This window comes from Myodes glareolus, chromosome 18, assembly GCF_982192425.1.
Source record: "Myodes glareolus chromosome 18, mMyoGla1.1, whole genome shotgun sequence".
NCBI classification, from domain to species: domain Eukaryota; kingdom Metazoa; phylum Chordata; class Mammalia; order Rodentia; family Cricetidae; genus Myodes; species Myodes glareolus.
The window spans coordinates 69,237,466-69,257,044 of NC_142043.1; the positions used below are offsets into that span (position 1 = coordinate 69,237,466).

General features: G+C 48.2%; 1 protein-coding gene across 15 annotated transcripts in view; it reads left to right on the forward strand.

Annotated features, from left to right (window-relative positions):
• Tsbp1 (testis expressed basic protein 1) overlaps positions 1-19,579 on the forward strand; it is a 57,093-nt gene that overhangs the window by 8,896 nt on the left and 28,618 nt on the right. For 8 of the 15 annotated variants that reach the window (XR_015735508.1, XM_087898472.1, XM_087898462.1 and 5 more), the window contains 6 exons: positions 783-869; positions 1,550-1,582; positions 2,166-2,192; positions 3,501-3,527; positions 11,341-11,409; positions 14,997-15,017. Coding sequence is in view for 14 of the 15 variants with exons in the window: in XM_087898472.1 (XP_087754598.1) it covers positions 783-869; positions 1,550-1,582; positions 2,166-2,192; positions 3,501-3,527; positions 11,341-11,409; positions 14,997-15,017 (264 nt within the window). In the remaining variant the exon portion in view is untranslated. The remainder of the gene's footprint in view (positions 1-782; positions 870-1,549; positions 1,583-2,165; positions 2,193-3,500; positions 3,528-11,340; positions 11,410-14,996; positions 15,018-19,579) is intronic. The other 7 variants (XM_087898464.1, XM_087898468.1, XM_087898467.1 and 4 more) reach the window with 3 other exon arrangements.

Below are 19,579 nucleotides of genomic sequence, written 5' to 3' on the forward strand. Positions count from 1 at the left end.
CTATCGTAAATATCAAATACAAAACAACCATACGGATACACAGACAGTCCTAGTGGACATCGTCCTCCAGTCCTGGTGACAAGTTCACAAGCATGCATTCATCAGTCGGCTCGCTGACAGGAAACGTCCGTCCTCTCATCTGGCACACATTAATATCACTGCCTTCAGAGGGCACCTCTCCAGGGCCTCCAAAACCAAAAGGTTGCTCATCCGTGCAAAAAAAAATTTGAGTATGACATTCTTATGTACAAATATACTAATATCTATGTTTTAAACAAAATGGAAAATGCATACACAAAAGGTTAAATTATAAACACACACCAAAAAAAAAGAAGTTCTAATTTTTTCCCTCACCCCTCAGAGGACTGCTTTGCCAGACCACTGATCTCACCCAACCTCCTCCTGTTCCACTGAGGGGCTCCACTGATGACCTCCGTGGAGGAGGGGATCCCTCCGATTGCCCACTTTAAAGCAAGGGCTATGGCAGCCAGGGCTGTTCCAAAACCAAGAGAACAAGTGTAAGAGCTAAAAACTGGGCTGGGGGCAGAATGGCAGAAGCATGAGGAAGGGAACTCTAGAAGCTGGGCTTGCCGGTAACCAAAGCCGCCAGCGTCAGTTACATAGTGAGTTCAAGGCCAGTTTGGGCTATATGAGACCCCCTCTAAACAATAAATAAGATAAAGAGTTGAGGGAAAAGGAAGGAGGGGACAGAACAGTATGAGGGCAGCAGTGGCCTCAGGCAATGATGTGGCCCAAAGCCAATAGGTCTCTTTTTGTTTCAGAAGTAATTTTGGTTGCTGTCGTGACTCTGCTAGGCCTCCTTTTCCTGGTTATTCTGATAGTAAGATGGTCACGGTGTAGAAAAAATGGTGAGTAACCATGACAGCTCCCCATGAAAGTCCCAGAGGGAGGGAAGCTGAGCAGCAGCCCCATAGCGACAGACTTTCCAGGTGTGCTCAGAGGGTGCCCCACACAGGCGCCAGAGGTCTGACCCTGCCAGTGACTCTGCTCACAGAGTAAAATTCCAGAGTTTACACCATCAGCACAGTCAACAGAAACAGAAGAGTTAGCGAGAGGAGTAAGAATACTTTAAAACCAAATCTATCTCAGTTCCAAAGGAAAGTGCTCAAGTCTGAAAATGTGGGAAAACAAGATGCTGGCAGATGTCACATCTGACGGTGTGCAGAAAAAACCACGCGACAGCGTGGGAGACAGTAATACAAACAGTCGGTGGGACGTGTAAGAGGAACTGGACAGGGCCCAGAATTAAGGTCCCTCTCCACAGAATCCTCCTGCATACCTGTCCTGCTTCCTTCTGTCACCTGCATGCCCCAGACTTCCTCTCCTCAGTACCTGTGAACCCTCAGAGAGAAAGCAAGCTAGCATGACAGGGCTGGATGGGGATACTGGAAAGGAGGACTGGGCATCCCATTAGAAGGACCGCTGGCGGGGGGTGGGGGTGGGGCCAAAGCTTAGAGCACAGAAGGCTGGGTCAGGAAGAACACCTCTGTCAATAGCTAATGGAAACATTTGCCTACCCCTTCCACAGTGACACAAATCTCCAGAGTCAACTCAGAACAATGTGAGTATCTGATGTCGTGAGCGATGAAATGCTTTGCACGTGGATTCCCCGTGTGTCTGTGTGTGTGTGTGTGTGTGTGTGTGTGTGTGTGTGTGTGTGTGTCTGGCTCACCCGTGTGCCTGCAGAACTTGACAGAGCATATGACCCCATGAGCTACACCTCTGCATTTCTAAGGGAATCCTGGCAGAGATCTCCTAGAACGGATCAGTAGTGCATGAGCATGCATGGTTGGGAGGCTCCTCTCAGTGGCAGCAGAAACACTAAGCCTTGGGATCAACAGACCCCTCAGCCACTAAACTGATTGCTCAGTGGGAGAGGTCTAAGTCTCACTGTGAAAAGGCCTCCATAACTGGACAGAAGGCTCTAACAGCCAGGAATGGTGAGAGTGGAGCGGGCTAAGGTTGCTTTGATGAGGAGGGAAAGATAGCGGCATTTTTGAGAGTGGGCCCAGGACACTGCAGGGGAAGAGGGAGCTGGGTGCTGCAGTGCCATCCTGAAAGTCTGTGTTTGCATTAGCTCGTGCACGTGTAAGTAAAGCCGCGCTGAGATCACAGTCCCTGAGCTCTCTCTCCTTTCTCCCTAGGTGCTGGACTTCTGGACAATGAGGATGGTAGGGACAAATATTAGGAACTGCAGATAGTTCATGAAGAATGTGTTGCTTCTTCTCGCTTTCCAAGTCATGTGTGCCAGCAGCAGACTGCCGTGTGCAACAGCTGGACATTTTCTCCAAAAGGGCAACTATCTCTCCTTAAGATCATTGAAATAATTCATTTTCTCCTCTTGTTTACGCCTATCCCCAGGATCTATAAGAACCCTTATAAAAACAGTCCCACAGATGTTTAAAATAGGATAAAGGGGGCTGGAGAGAGGTTCAGTGGTTAAGAGCAAGGACGTACATATAAGCAAAACACCAAGACCACACACATAAAATACATCTTAAGTGGACAAAACACATAGTTTATAGATCGTCATAAAGCTTAAATAGCATATTGAAGAGATACTTTGAAAGCTATACAATAAAATGAGACACAAAAAATTATGAACCTCGTTTTCAAAAATGAAGTTAATAATCTAAACAGCTGACACCCATCCATGCCTTACTATTAAAGGAGAAGCTGGGTTCTGAGCTGAGGCTCCTGACTCCAATGCTCAGATTCTAAACTGAGTACACCCGCTTGACTTAGAGAAAGAGGATTATTGAGTGCTAGATTTCAATATTTAGCATTTTTATAGTTAGATTATCCACCAAATTTAATCATATAGGCTGGAGTGAATTACAAAGGTAATTTGAAATAAAACATCTCCAGAAACACGATGGCTAGGAGGAGACTCCAAGGCACTGAGGTTGTCTGCAGGGACTCACACGAGCCTCTGGTCTCAGTATGCCAGCGATGTCCTTCTCTCTGTCATCTGGCTTTAGAACTGTTCTCCCTTGAAGCTTTTTCCCAATGGCTGCCTATGGATGTGCCCTCGACTCACTCTCCCGGAAGTCACAATCAGATCTCGTTAGGAGCTGCTAGACTTGCCCCTCATTCTTGTTTGAAGCCAATTGGACCCATCAACCAATCTAAACCTAAAGGACCATGACGCTTTGGGTTGTAGAAGCAATCACACACACACACATACAGACACACACACACACACACACACTCCCAAGAGTTGAGGAATGTTGGATCACCCAGTTTGCTGCGAATACCCTCCACATACTTTCACCATCGCCTCCTCTCCGTCCTTCTGGTCCATGACACATAAGAGAGGAGAGTGAGGAACTTCTGAACCCTCTTTATTTTCTGAAATTAAAGACACAAGAGTGGGACAGTGTGGGAAAGGGCTAAACCCCTTAGTTGTGATGTGGGCTGGTAGTAAATTTATCTCTTGGTGAGACATTGGTAACAGTCTGTTTTCTCTTTCGCACAAGGTATCGCCTCTGCCAGACGTAACAAAGGTAATCAGAATTTTATTTAACACGTAGCACAGACGTGCGTAGAATCAATTCAGAGTCTCCTTGTGTTTAGCTTCCTCTAAGATCCTGAAGTTCATTTTCAACAGAAAGTGGCAAGTATATTAGACACTGGTTTGTTAATGAATACGTAAGTCTGTTTAGAAGACATTAAGAATCTTACATTTTTCTTCAATCCGCTAGACATTGCATGTGAGGTAAGTATATTTATGGTAAAATTAGAGAGAACGGCCATCTTCCTACTAGCGTGAGGATCTGTGAGCCCTGCGCGTTGCTCTTCCTGTGATAAAACACCTGAAGGAAACACCTTTAAAAGGGAGCTTGAGCTGGCCCTGAGCAGGTGGTTCAGCCCGTGGAGCCTTGGTCCAGTTGCTTTGAAGCTGTGGCAAGGAGAGAGCACATGGCAGGAGCACGTGCGGACAGAAACTGCTGCTGGGAAGCAGAGAGCATTCACTTCCACAGCAGCCCCTCCTGTTAATCCACAGTTTATAAACAAGTCAGTCAGCCATGCAGTGAGATCCAGTCCCCTCCCAAAGACCCCACTTCTGAACGCTGCCCTGGAGACCAAGCCTTCAACCTGAGACCTTCTAGAACAGGGTCGGGATCCAAACCGCAGGTTCATGTGCATCCCACAGTACAAAAGGCATCTAGTTCCTCTCTAATGAACTCCGAAGTCTCGGTGTTTCCAGAACAGGTCAAACACCCAAGTCCCATGTTTCCCCTCAGATTTGAAGCAAACTCTCAACTCTGGGCATCTTCAAAAATCAGACCAACAGCTCACATAGCTCCTAGACGCAGCAGCATGGGGCAAATATTCTCACTCTGAAAGAAAGAAGCAAAGCAACAGAAGGAAACTCAAACTAAGGCAGTTCCCAGCCCGGCACAGCCCAGAGTCCCTGAGCTCACATCAGCATCAGCAAGGAAGGTGGCACCTCGTGAGCTCCTGGGTCTGCAGATCCCCATTCTACCTCCACTGTCTGCAGCCAGGCTAGGCTCTCTCCAGGACTGACTCCATTCACCACCTGTGGCTTCCCTCAGCAGGCACCCCACGGTCCTGACCCCCACAACTGCTTAGGGTCTCCAATTGCATCTGTTGCTCACAGGCCCCCTCTCATGGGCTGCATGCGGGCGTCCAGCACCAGAGCTGCTCAGCATCTCAGAAGTCTAGGAAGAAGTCTCTATTACTATGTAGCTCTTATATTCTGCATGCTTGGAAAAACAGCATCACACAGATGCTGTGGGGACAGCAGGAGGGTCCCCGCCTTCCCTTGGATGGCCTCTGAGAGCCAGGGTGGTTGAGGAAAAAATAAAAATAAAAAAATAAAAAAAAACTTCAAACTTTGATACTTTTGATCCTGCCTGCCACAGGCAAAGTCGGCAGACTTCATACTGTCCTGAAGCAGGCAGTTTCCTTTCAAGGACCCTAATCTCTTCACAGCTTTCAAGCACTTCCTTTGCTGGCCAAGGAGTGGTTGTCCAATCTTCCCACAACTTTCCCCGCTCACAATTCTCACCTAAGGCAGCCGGAAACAGCCATATCACTGCCTGAAGAATGTGGAACCTTGAAGCTCTCAATCAACTGCCTCACATCCGGGCCATGTGTGGGCATGTCTTCATCCTGTAAGCAGTGGAGAGGAGAATCCCCAGGAGATGTCAATCCTGCCTGCATCTGGGCAGGGCCCAGGCTGGCTGCCCACTAAGCTCCCTTTTCAGCATCTAAGCTTTCCCTAGCCTGTCCTTGTACTTGCCCAAACTCCCCCCACAAACTGTTACCAGTTTCCCGTCAGATTTCCACCACAGGATAAAATATTTGAGTAGACATAGATAATTAATTTATTTAAATATTTCGTAGATAAAATATTTAGCAGTAGACACTCAGCCCCTCCTCTCAGAGCGCTCCGTCGGTGGCTCCTTTGGCCCAGTCTGTAGTGGAGCAATGCTATTACCTGGTGCATGCCAAGAAACAACCCTTCTTAATGCCACCACCCCCAAAGACACCATCTCCAAACACCGATGTACTGGGGACCAACTCTGAGCACACAAGCTTGTGGGAGACACTTAAGACCCAAACTTAACACTTACCACCAACAAAAGTCAAGAAACCAAAGGCTTAAGGAAGTCTGTCAAATGCTGAGAAATATTTGGATTCATGCTGTGAACTGACTTTACAGGCAGCCTTCCCAACCCCCTCCTGCCTACCCTCCAACCCGTTCAGAGTGACCTGAGACACTGACAGGGGCAACATGACCAAGAGCCTCCTCCTCCTCTGTGCCAAGCAGCGTAGATCAACACCCAAGAGAACTTTGTGGGACTCCGGGACCAGGAAGAGAATCTTAGAATAAAGACATTAAAATTATTGACAGCTTCACTCTTCCCGTTCACCTTCCCCACCGGGACATACTCAAAGCTCAGGAAAGGCCCCTAAGGCCATCATTTCTCCCAGAAGGAAAAGTCTCAGCACATCGAATGAGTTCACATCCTCCAGTCACAAGGAACGCTGCCCATCAGACTCAATTCCTTCTATCTACAAAGGTGATCACCACCCTGAGTGATGAAGAGGTTGGGAGCAGGGAGGATAAGCTGCCAGGTGATGTCCCACAGACTCCTTCAAGAATATTTCTCAAGAGTCACTTCAGATACCTTGCCTGGGACTCCCGACACTGCCCCTCTCAATGGCTCACTTCCTAAGTGTCTCCCATGGAGAGCATCTGAAAACAGCTCCCGTCAGATGGATAAAAGAATTGGCTATTTGCAAAATGCTGTCATCAAATGTCCGGCCCACATGCAAGTGAATTGATCTAGCAGTCTATAATCAATCCCATCTCTCAAACTCAAATAACTAAGGAGGAAGGAATACTTGGAGACTAGCATTCCCAAATCGGCCCTGCTTTGATCCCAAAGTCAAGCAGAAGTCCCGGGAGAAAATAACAACTGTATCACCAAAGAACCAGGTGCAAGAACTATAGACAAAATACCAGACCAAATTAAGTATTTCAAAAGAGAATCATTTGCCATGATCAGTGGAGAATTTTTCCTGCATGCAAATCAATAAAGCAAAATTTTAAAATGAAGGAATGAAGTCATATAGACATATCCAGATTTGTAGAAGATGCATTTGCAAAATCCACCGTTATTCCATGATACGTTAGGGGCATACTGAAGGCACCTCCACAGATGAAGCCCCCAAGTGACAGTTCTAACGCTAACATCATCTTTCTGGGTGGAAACTGAATCACTTTCCTTTGCAGTCGACTGGAAATCCTACCCAGAGCAATTTGACAAAAGGCACAGAAATCAGGAAGGGAGCAGCAGAAGTCGCCTGTTGGCAGCTGTGGCCTTGGACGTAGGAACTGTTCCATCAAAGTCACCAACACCAAAGTCCTGTGCAGTGCGGGGCATCAAAAACAATGTGCAGAAACCGGCAGCATTTTCTCCACTGCTGGTGGACTAGCTGAAAAACCAAGGAAGAGGAAGATCTGCTTGCCAAAGGCAATACTGTGTTACAGAAACCGAGGAACACACAAGAAAGTAGAAAGACATACCAGGCTCTGGTTTGGAAGACTTGCCGTGTGAAAACGTCTGTACTGGCTGTTTACATCAACTTGGCACAAGCTAGGGTGACTGGGTGAGGGTCCCGCTGGGGAAACGCCTCTGAGATTGGTCTGTAGACAGCCTGGGTTGCATCTTATTGGTTGATGATTAATGTAGCCATGCCACCCCTGGGTAGGTGGTTCTGGGGTGCAAGAATTCAGGCTGAGCAAGCCACGAGGAGCAGACAACTGAGCAGTGTTCCACCATGGCTTCTGCTCCAGTTCCCGACTCCAGGCTTCTGCTCTGTTTGAATTCTTGTCCTGACTTTTCTCAGTGAACTGGGGAGGGGGGTAATAACAAAATAATTAAATATAAAAGACCATGAATTTGAGAAGGAATGGGAGAGGCAATTTGTGTATATGTATCAAAATATTAAAGATAAGAGACCATGAATTTGAGGAGTGGGAGAGATGTGGAAGAACTTGGAGGAAGAAGCGGGGAAGAAACGACATAAATACAGTGTTCATAGATGGAATTCTCAACAAACAAGTTTGCAAATAAAAATAAATTCATACAGAGATTAGAAAGGCGGTTCCTAAAGACCAAGGAGCAGGCACTGCTGAGGGAAGGCACACACCTGCCATTCTACGGGGACTAAATCCTGAGGAAGTAATGACAGAGTAACTGACGCACGCTCGTGGTTTACCCCGCGAATGGCTTGGAAGGGTTCTCATCATGACAAGAAAGAGACAGTCTATGAACAATGATTCATTTATTTGCTTGAACGTGGTGATCATCTTGCAATGTTTATATCAAACCATCATGAAGCTACGCACTCTTATGCCAATGATACCCCAATATAGGCGGAAAAGTGCTAGAGGGCACCCCAGTGTCTGGACCACACAAACACCACGGCTTGATAGACCTTGCTTAGTGTTAATGCAAGGGGGTGGTGGTGACAGATCTCTGAAAATTAACTGTGCTGTGGTAGGATTTGGACAGTGAAGTTTCCAGAGTTCAAAGAAGTATGGTCACTGTCTGGTGTTGTCACTGTGTCTCCTAATTCTTGGGGACTCTCCTCCTGGGTGACAGTTACTCCTCAAAACACATCCAACCAATGCCAGAAGCTACCTTGATGTGAGAAACTTAAGGCTGCAAAGCCATTCGCAACAGGACGTGGCGAGAACCAACATGGACTCAGCATCCACTGTGTGCTGGCTCCCCCAGTGGGCATCTGTCATCTTCTCTCTACGAGCAATGCAGACATCCGCATGTGTGGACTGCCCAGAGCTGTCTCTGCCATCACTGATCCACCCCAGCATATAGTGGAGGACACTGGGGACCCTCCAGGCTCACACAGCCCCATAGCAGGGGCCAGCGCAGGGCTCTCTGTGCAGTGGACCACGGGAATCTCTGCAGCACAGTAGCTCTGCAGATGCACACTGTCAGGGAGCCTTGCTGATCAGCTCTTAAAGACTTAAATCGACGGATTTACTAATATGACTACTCCTAACTGGCAGAAGAGGAACATTCATGAGAAATGGTAATGGCTTGTCCAAGGCTGTGGGATGGCCGATGACTCAAAGCTGATAGACACAGAGGATTTCTGACAATAACTTTATTTTCATACGACTTAGCCCTGCATTGACTGCTCGTTTCTGGCTGTGGATGCTTGCATTTTAGGGAAGAGTTGAGTCTGGAGACATCTTACTGACATGTGGAGAAGTCGAAATTTAAAACTCATGAAGACTAAAGACTTTGCGATCCCCCTAAAAGTGGGCCTATACATCACAACCATCCTAACTTTTTGGGGTGCCTAAGCTCTGGCAAGTTCCCTTTTACCACTTTTGAATACTAACCGGTCAACCGAGACTATGGAAGTCACGCTGTCTGTTTATGTGCACGGAATTGAGTGTTTATAGCTCAGGAAGTGAGTCATAGTATTGATAAGGCTGCTGTGATACCTTAGACATCCTGAGATTTAATTGAATGCATGCTTACTATTACAGGAAAAGGCATATGCAGTGTCTAAGTTTGATTTTATAACAAATTTCAAACATATCATGCATATAGGCCTGATTCAGATCCCTGCACTCACATAAAGCCAAATACAGAGACAGGATTGTTGAGGACAGACTTAGCCCATTCCCTCATGGTTACAGGCCAGCCATCCTAAGCCAGACTGATGAGCTTCAGGTCAATGGCTGACACTCTCTCAAAGCCTAAGGTGAAGGGACAGGGTAGGCAATGCAGCTTAATGACAGTGCTGCTGGCTCCGCACAGGCCCTGGATGTGATTCCCAGCATTGCCCAATAAATTAATGAAATAAGGTAGAAATGGTGGGAAAACTATCCAGTGCCTCCTCTGGCCTCCACATGTGCACACACCTGTGCATGGGCACTCACCTGAACACGTGCACACATGTGCAAACACCTCTATGCACCACACACATGCACACACAGTAAGGCCATGAGAAGAAGTAATAGTACAAAAGAGAGAAACTTCCATGTGCTTTGACTTAGTCCACATATAAGGGCATCTGTCCTGGCGTGTGTGTGTGTGTGTGTGTGTGTGTGTGTGTGTGTGTGTGTGTGCGCGCGCGCGCGCGCACGTGCGTTTGTGTATGTATATGTGTGTGTGTCTGTGTGTGTGTGTATGTGTGTGTGTCTCTGTGTGTATGTGTAAGTGTCTGTGTGTCTGTGTATGTCTGTGTATGTCTGTCTGTATGTGTCTGTGTATATCTGTCTGTGTGTGTCTGTGTGTGAGAGAGAGTGTGTGTTTGACAACTTGACACAAGCTAGTCATCTGAGAAGAACCACAGCTGAGAATGCTCCTCCATCAGATTGTCTGTAAGCAAATCTGTGAAGCCTTCTCTTGACTGATGATTGATAAAGGGTCCAGCCCACCGTCTCTCCCTACCTGCCCATCCCCCAGCTGGTGGTCCTGGGTTGCTGAGCAAGCCACAGGGAACAGTAAGCAGTTAGCCTTCCTCCGGGTGTTAGCTTTGCCTGTCTCTAGATCCTTTAGGAATCCCATCGCTATGACATTACTAAAAGACAAGTGTTAGCTCTCCAGAAGCACATCCAAGGAATACATCCACATGTGTGTGCGGTTAGTGTGGGTCCCTTTCAACTTAAATTCTCAGCCAGCTGAGTAACTATTATACCAACCCTCTCCTGCTCCCCTTCAACTCCTGTTATAATTAATATACCCCCGTTTAATGTTTCCATCCCTTGCATATCTTCTACAAATTAATTGCTGTGGGTAGCTTCCATCTTGTTCATTTAACTCATAAGTCAAGCCAGGAAGAGATTGTTGCCTCTGGTTCATTGCCTGCCTGCTCCCTGGTGATGATGTTTGGGTAGCTGTCTGCAGTGATACTAACACCGCCATGTTAAAACTGACTTTTCTTTTTGTGTGTGTGTGTTTGCAGGGTTGCCCAAAGGATGTTTAAGTAAGTATTGTCTGGCTTCTTGAAACTCAGTTCCACTATAGCACCTTCCCTAGGCTGTGTCTCCGGAAGGACAAACTCCCAGCACACAGGAGTCATCCACTCCCCGAGTGCTGACTTAGAAGAATCTCGGTCACAGATCACCTAGAAGAAAAAGAGAAAACCATGAGCCAGAGAAAGGGGCAGAGGAGGGAGGAAGAGAGCAGGAAGAGAGAGAGGAAGGCGGAGGATGGCAGGAGATATTGGACTTCAGAGGTTTGCAGGGCCCTGTGCTGGGAATTCAGCTCAGTGGCAGAGTGCTTGCTTAGCATTTGTAAGACCCAGTCTTAGGGTTTCTATTGCTGCAATGAACACCATGACCACAGCAGTTTGTGGAGGAAAGGATCTGTTTGGCTTCCACTTCCATATCATCTAAGGAAGCTAAGACAGGAACTCACACAAGGCAGGGACCTAGAGGCAAGAGCTGATAGACGCCATGGTGGCTTGCTCCCCGTGACTTGCTCAGCCTGCTTCCTTATAGAACTCAGGATCACCCCAGTCCAGGGACGGCATCATCCACAATGGCTGCCCCCCCCATCAATCACTAATGAAAAGAATGTTCTACATGCTTGCCTTCAGCCTGATCTTACAGAGGCATTTTATCAGCCGAGGCTCCCTCCCAGCTCAGTGACCTTAGCTCATGCCAAATTGACATAAAATTATTCAGTAAAGAGCAATTACCTTCGCCAGAATAAAGTCTTATGGCGACGGTGTTGACAGCAGCTGACAGGAAAATTCTGATGGCTGACCTCCTGAGTTTCTGTTCATGTGTTTTAGCACCATCTACTACTTCTCTGGGAAGACCATCTGTCAACCCCGTGGGGGCACAGTCAACCAGCTCCATGGGTGAGTGTTCCCTGGCTGGCTGTCAATTCTGCCATGTTGTGCTTTGTAAGCCTTATTGTTTATATACTTGTTTTTGATTCTTTTAAAGTGTTTTTAAAATAAGATACAAAAATAATTAACACTGTATATAACACCCTCAGTGTGTACAAACACTGGCTGTGTAACACCCTCAATGTGTGTATACACCATGGCACGGTGTGCAAACCCATCTTCAGTGTATGTACACACTCTCAATGTAAACCCATCAATGTGTGTACACACCTTCACGGTGTGAACCCAGCCTCATTGTGTGTAAACACCTTCATGTTTCTCAAGTTGTAAATAATGCGTCAATTCCTTTGTCCTGTTACAGACTCCTCGTTTTCCCTACCCTCTCTCTAAGACTTATAAGTGAATTATGCACGGTCTTTAATGTCTACTTGTGATAGTTATACAATCTATCACCGAACACCATGTGGCATATTTATTATTTTATAATTTTTTACTGAAATGCCGTCTTTTTAAGGCACCATTGCAATTGGCGTTTTCCTCAAAACTGTAAAACTGTAATTACAAAAATGTAATGTGTGCACCTCGGTTGTGGATTGAAACCACAGCTTGTGAAGTATTTTTCTCTCATTTTCCCGTCTCATGCACCCTCAGGAGCTCCTCTCGTTCTCTATGCTGTCTCCTGGCCGGTTCCAACCCTCCCCCAGCACACAACCCCGTAACACAACATGCCAGTCCTGTCAAGCCGATGCTTTCTGGGCTATCCTCGCGTGGGTACCACTGCAACTGTCTTAAACTGTGTCTTGTTGTTAGAAAGGTTATGTTTCTAGGTACAAGGCCTTCCTCCAAATGATTTCTAAATTTGCTTCTGGGGGGTTATTTTGAAAATAAGGAGGGGGTCAAACTTCTTGTTCAGAAGCCGGCTGCCGTGCTGGGTCTGCTCACCGGTAGTCTCCGTTCAAGGCCTCCTTTCTCTGTCGTGTTTGGCTTTGCTGTTTGACTGGATTTGCTTTGTTCGTCTTAAATTTGTATGATTCATTCTCGCTAACTGTTTTATTTTTTAACAGAGACAGTAGTGTTTAATTGGCCGTCTCCCAACAGGCCTTCTTCCCACAAAGGCCAACAGCTGTTTGTAAGCCGAGGACAATGGCTCCTTTGACTCTAGCCCCACAGACCTCTAAGCTGCATCTCACACACAATGGGCCTCTCAGTCCCCAGTGTGAGGAGTTGCTTCCCCACCTCTCCTGAGGCTGAACGTGCCCTGACTTCACACTCAATCTCACTAAGTACAGAGTGGAAATCTGTTGGCTTCGGTACTCTGTTTCTCTTGGTCATCCTTGGTTTAGTTATTGTTGATAAAATTTTCTATTTTGATGATTGTTACTGAGCAAAAATAGAATATTTTCTATAGAATAGACTTCTCTTTCTTCTTGCATTCTGAGGATTAGCCGCACTGTTCCTGCATGTGTTACTAACTTCATTCGTCCTACTAAGGATTCAAGATTTTCCAATCTGTTGACTCGAATCTTTAACTATAAGAAATTTCCTCCCTTAATTGCCTAGACTATGCCCGTGCCTTCCCCCTCCATCTACAGCTACCCAGCAGCCCGCAGTTTCTCTCTCTAGAGCTAGCACGGCGCAGCTCTCAGGACCCTGCTTCTCATCTGTGTTCAATTAAACCCGTGTCTGAAGATGTGTGGTTTGTGATGGGGGAGTGTGCATAGCCCAGGCTAGCCTTCGATTCAGCTTCTCTGAGCACTGGCGGCTACAGAGTAGAACCACACCAACCTGTGAGCAAGTCCCGCCCGGACGCCCAGTGTCCTTCTCTCAGACACGGCCTGAACAGCCGAGTTCATCTTGTCCAGTTTCTCCACCTCTTCAGTTAAGGGCTCCAACTCCTGCTGTCTGCCATTGAGTGAGCAGAGGTAGATCTTCGGATGTCTTTAGTGGGTGCTCCTCTCCATTCTGGGTGTTGTCTTACTTCTCAGCTCCGACAGTGGGTGGGCTAGACCTCAGTCAGAGCACCATGCCCAACTGCAAGGGCAGGATTGGTTGTGTTTATTTCTGTGGCTGTGAAAAATTATTATAACTTTCTGGCTTAACCCAACACCCTTACCTAACAGGCCAGTAGGTAGAAGGGTGCCAAACACACTGAATCAGGGTTTCTGCAGACCTCACTCCTCCTGGGGTTTCCCTTGTTTTCCAGTGAGCAGCTTGCTCGGGTTAACTCCTTCCTCAGTGGTCACAGACTCTAACAGTTTCCATACTGTCTGCTCTTCTGCATTCACACGTTCCTTTCTCTGTCTTGTCGAGCGCCCTCTTTCTGTCTGGGACACACGGCAGTGCTAAGACACTACTACTAGACCATACTCAAAAACAGTGAGACACATGGGCAGTGCTAAGACACTACTACTAGACCATACTCAAAAACAGTGAGACTTCTTGTGTTCCTGCCTCTTACACGAGGACGCGGAGGGCTGTTACAGAGTCTGGCCCACGGTTCTTAGTCTCCACAGTTCGGTGCAGTGGAATAAACACAGGCTCGCACAGAAGTGAGAGGAAGTCAGTGCTGACACGGGCATGCTCAGAGTTGAGAAGTCTCAGGAGAGACAAATCACCATGGAAACAAAATAATCCCCTTAAATGTTTGCTCCCATCAACACGATCCAGGACAGTCCTGGGACAGCCTGACTTCACCTGTGGCACTGACTGCTCTCTACAGAACAGAACCACGGACCCCGGGGGGTGGGACACAGGAAGCTTCAAGGCGGTTATCACTCCACTTACCACACACGCTTGTGCAAGAGAGGGAAAAGGAGTCCGTTCAGTGAATGACTTGGTCAGGGTGACTGTGGCTGTGATGAGACCCCATGGCCGAAAGAAACCTGGGTAGGAAAGGGTTTACACATCCACATCATCACCCTTCACCACTGAAGGAAGTCAGGCAGGAACTCTCACAGGGCAGGAACCGAGGCAGAGGCCATGGAGGGTGCTGCTTGCTGGCTTGCTCCTCATGGCTTGCTCAGCTGCTTTCTTAAGCCAGGACTACCAGTCCAGGGTTGGCACCACCCACCCTGGGCTGGCCCTGCCCCACAATCACTAATTAAAAGTCTTACAGCTGGACCTTATGGAGTCATTTTCTCGATTGAGGTTCCTTTCCTTCAGATAACTCTAGCTTGTGTCAAGTTGGTGTAAGACTCCACGGTGAACAGCAGGGAGTCCCTGGGAGTCCCTTCAGCTTCACGAGCTCTTTCTTTGGCTGAGTTCATTCTATTTACCTATGTATCCGATCTGTGGATAAGATGGCCATATTTCCCACATTTGTTGGTTTTATTTTGTTCTTTTTATTTCGTTTATTTTGCTTTGATCTTTGCTCTTGTGGACTCTCATCCTTCTCTCTCTGCCAGTGTCCCTCAGGAGGCACACCAGAGTCCGGGGCATGCCCAGACTCACCACACTGTCCCTAACCAACAGTAGGAAAGGGGCTGTGACTCTTTACTGTCTTCTTTCCTTCGGCCTTGCTTCAAGGTGACACCACAGAGTCTGAGTTCACTCAGAGCTGTGAAGCACTAACTCTGGTTTTGTTTTTTTGCTTTAAGGACTTTCACGATCCAATCCTGGTAAGTTGCTTCGCTTTTCTTCACCTCTGCCAACAGTCGACCCCGTGCCCCAGAAGCTTTCCAGAAACTCCCCACATTTCTTGGTTCACTATAACCAGACACCCTAGTACTCAACCAAAGTACAGAAAGTAAATGAAGCTTCCTCATGGCTTGTTAAGAGGGCATGTTCCCAGGAATCACACCGATTCCCAAGTCTGTAGAACAAGGACTGAATAATGAGGAGAACAGGGATGAGGGGATTCGATGAGCATAGGGGATGCAAGAGAGAAATGGTGTCATGTGTCAGTGAGGGACTGCAAAGCTCTGCATGACTGACAGCACCCACTTCCCCACACATGTCCCCAGTCAGTCGGGCTGGTCCCCAGTCAGTCGGGCTGGTCCCCAGTCAGTCGGGCTGGTCCCCAGTCAGGCTGGTCCCCAGTCAGTCGGGCTGGTCCCCAGTCAGTCGGGCTGGTCCCCAGTCAGTCGGGCTGGTCCCCAGTCAGTCGGGCTGGTCCCCAGTCAGGCTGGCAGCCACGGAACAGGTGACTAATGCCTCTGCTCCCTGCACTGTAACTGTATTGGTTGGGAGTTGATGCTCTCCCAGCTTCTTGTTTTAATAGACACAGACACAGACAGACAGACAGACAGACAGACACTCACACACACATGGACACACACGGACACACAGACACACAGTTTTTGAGCCTAATGCCATAAGTCCTTTGCTTGCATTGGCTTTCAAAACGAACCAATAGATAGGGCCTCTCCTCTTTCTTTCCCGTTCTCACTCTTTGCTGGGCCCCACAGCTGGAACTGTATCCTAATCCTATGAGGTTTCTGCCATTTCTTATCCACCGCTGAGCATTTGAAAGTGCTGGACAAACTGGTTAACAAAATTATAGAGAATCAAAGTGGTGCTGGTTGGCGGAAACTTTTGTGTGTCTGAGCAAAGCCATGACATCTTTCTTAAACTTAGAAAACAGGCAGGAAGTAGGCTGCAGAGGGCAAGCGATGGGAGCAGGGTGCTCGGAAAGGAAAAGCAGGCTCTTGGGTGCTGCAGATGAGGAAGCCGGAGCTGACAGGGAGCTCTTAACATTGCTGAGGGTAGACAGCTACCAAAAAGGGGCCAAACTCAAATTCTGAAGCCTGTGTTTTCACTCCAAGTCAGGGCTCGCCCAGCCACCCGGGGACTCTAGGACACGAACTTCTTTCAGTCTGCAGCGAGCTTTTGAAATGAAAAGCTGATTTCAAGAGGTTTTCAAAATGGTGCTTATATTTTAAAATAACACTTCAAGTTTAAAATACGGCTCGAAAATGATAAGTTGTGGCAATGTCGAGCTGAAAATGATGGTGCTTGCCTGTGCCGTGCCACCGTCACCTCATGAGCAAGGCCGCTTCACAGAGGACCCTTTAGAGCCGCCCTCAGATCCTCTGTGGACTTTCATTGCTGTGAAGAGACACCATGATCACAGCAACTCTTATAAGGAAAACATTTCATCGTGGTGGCTTGCTTACAATTTCAGAGTTCAGTCCATCATCACCTTGGCAGGGAGCATGGCCGCGTGCAGGCAGACAGCCGCTGAGACAGGGGGAGGTATCCTGAGCATAGCAAACCTCAGAACCTACCCCCACAGTGACATACTTATCTCTAATGAGGCCAAACCCACCCCCAAAAAATCATACCTCCTAATACTACTCCTATGAAGTTATGGGGGCCAATTCCATCCAAACTATCACAATAATTAAAATAGATTTTATTTAGCTTTGCTTCATTTTTATGTAATTCAGTCATATAAAAGATAATTTCTTACAGAACAAACGAGAACCTTTCTGATTTAAATATTTGATTTATATAAACTCAGATCTTCTCTGCCACCTCTCAGGGGACAAACCCAGGGAAGCGTCAATGGTGCCGTGAGCTGTAACTGCTATGGCTATAGTGGCACAGGCTGGGTTTGTCCGGATACTGGACCCACCCCTTACACTGTCAGAAGTTGCTTCCTGCTTCCTCACTGTGCACTGCACAGGGAGTTCAAGGCTGGATTCTAGATTGTGAGAATTCTGCCATGGTGATGAATTAGTTGACAACTAGAGAGTTGGAAGCTGTGGACTCAGGAGCAAACAGGATGAGGGACCAGACAACAGGTGCCAGGCCTCCTGGGGTTTGAATACCTAAACGTTTAATTAGTTCACTCCCCCTCCCCTAGGGACCGGTCATTTTCCAGCTCTGGCCATAGTAACCATAAATATTCTTGCTTGCTTGAAAAGGAGGTGAATTTTCCAAGATGGTAGGAAAAAGAAAGGTAGGGGAAAATTGGAGGACATTGGACATTGGAACACATTAGAAAGTCGTGTGATTTACTAGTGTGCCTAGTGTGTGCACAGCCTACCACATACCACAGACTGTTCTGCAAGAGCAAGCCAGTCGTGGCCCGTCTCACAGAGGACAGGTCCCAGCCAAGTAAGATAAAATACACCTGCACACAAACACACTGACACTTGCTCAGATGGAGACCAGAACTTAGGAGACAGTGGATTAGAGTGTTAAGGTAGAGGAGGAGCTGAAGGTGGGGGTACAGAGCAAGGGTAGAATAAGGGGCTCTGAATGGAGACCTGAACTGGCCAGGGAAGGATCTTAGAGGAGAACACATCATCCACCCCAGCAGAAAGAGTGTCAAAGTCTCCTTCAAAGAGGAGAATGACAAGGTGTCAGAGTGCAAGACCAGCAGCTCCTGATGATGGAGGGTGAGAGCCGGAGAGGATGGACAGAACAGGGGAGGACGGACAGAACAGGGGAGGACGGACAGAACAGGGGAGGATGGACAGAGCAGGGGAGGATGGACAGAGCAGGGGAGGATGGACAGAGCAGGGGAGGATGGACAGAGCCGGAGAGGATGGACAGAACAGGGGAGGACGGACAGAACAGGCGAGGACGGACAGAACAGGGGAGGATGGACAGAGCAGGGGAGGACGGACAAAACAGGGGAGGATGGACAGAGCAGGGGAGGATGGACAGAGCAGGGGAGGATGGACAGAGCAGGGGAGGATGGACAGAGCCGGAGAGGATGGACAGAACAGGGGAGGACGGACAGAACAGGCGAGGACGGACAGAACAGGGGAGGATGGACAGAGCAGGGGAGGACGGACAAAACAGGGGAGGATGGACAGAGCAGGGGAGGATGGACAGAGCAGGGGAGGATGGACAGAGCCGGGGAGGACGGACAGAGCAGGGGAGGACGGACAGAGCCGGGGAGGATGGACAGAGCAGGGGAGGATGGACAGAGCCGGGGAGAATGGACAGAGCAGGGGAGGACGGACAGAGCCGGGGAGGATGGACAGAGCAGGGGAGGACGGGGAGAACAGACAGAGCCGGGAAGGATGGACAGAACCGGGGAGGACGGACAGAGCAGGGGAGGACAGACAGAGCAGGGGACGACGGACAGAGCCGGGGAGGACAAACAGAGAAGAGGAGGACGGACAGAGAGGAGAGGACGGACAGAGCAGGGGAGGACGGACAGAGAGGAGAGGACAGACAGAGCAGAGGAGGACGGACAGAGAGGAGAGAACGGACAGAGCAGTGGAGGACAGACAGAGCAGGGGAGAACGAACCTAGAAGGCCTCTGAGACTAAAGCAGAGAACAGCAATGCTGGGCATTGTGGTCCGTGCCTGGGAAGGTTCGGCCAGGGAAGAAGGGTGGAGTTTTGACAGGCTTCTTTCTGTAGGGCGTGAGGCAACTGTATGGCTGTGCAGTGCAGGCAGGGAACCCACAAACTGCTGTGCTCCAAAGCCCACAGGGGCGTCTACAGGATGGGCTTGTTAGAAAGAACATTCTGGTTTAAGGAAGGCATTTTCCTACAGCAGTGGGTGTGGGATTTTTAAACAGCCAACACTCAGTGGACTGCGAAAGGCATGGTGCGTTTGGGGATCCTTTTTCTCATTGATAAATACAAAGGGTACTGATTTATAGTATACAGCATGACATTTTTGTACATGCATTTATGTACAATGTCTACAGCACACTAAGTTGTAGCCACATGCTCTGCTGTAAAATCCCAACTCTAATTTTTCCCATTCTGTGCTCACCAAATGACGCAGGGCTGTCTCGCTGTCAGACAAAGGTGGTGATGCAACATGGTAGCAAGGCAAGGAAGTCCCCATCATGAATTCAGATACCACGTGTTTTACAGAGTACAAGTTTCAGAAAAAAGGGGGGTGCAAGACGTCAGATTAGGGTTAGACCCACGCTGTCCAACGGCCTTAAGACAAAGATGACCCTCGGGCATATCGTGAGGCTATGGCCCTTGTGACTCCTAACCACAAAGGAAAGTGTGTAATTAGCTAAAGGACTCAGCTAAAGGGGATGCATCCCTGAGGCTCAGGAGCTGTGGGCTCTGTGGAGGTGGGAAGTCCTCCCACGAGGCACGTCCACAGACCACCGCCTGACCGTGGTACCCTAGGGAGGGGATCTCAAACCCTGTGTGCTTAAGAACTTAGTCCAGCTTTGAAAATCTCAAGTCAGTGACCAGGCAGAGGGAGAAGGTGTTATGCCTGCTGGGCAGTGGACGACCTAGTGCATCCT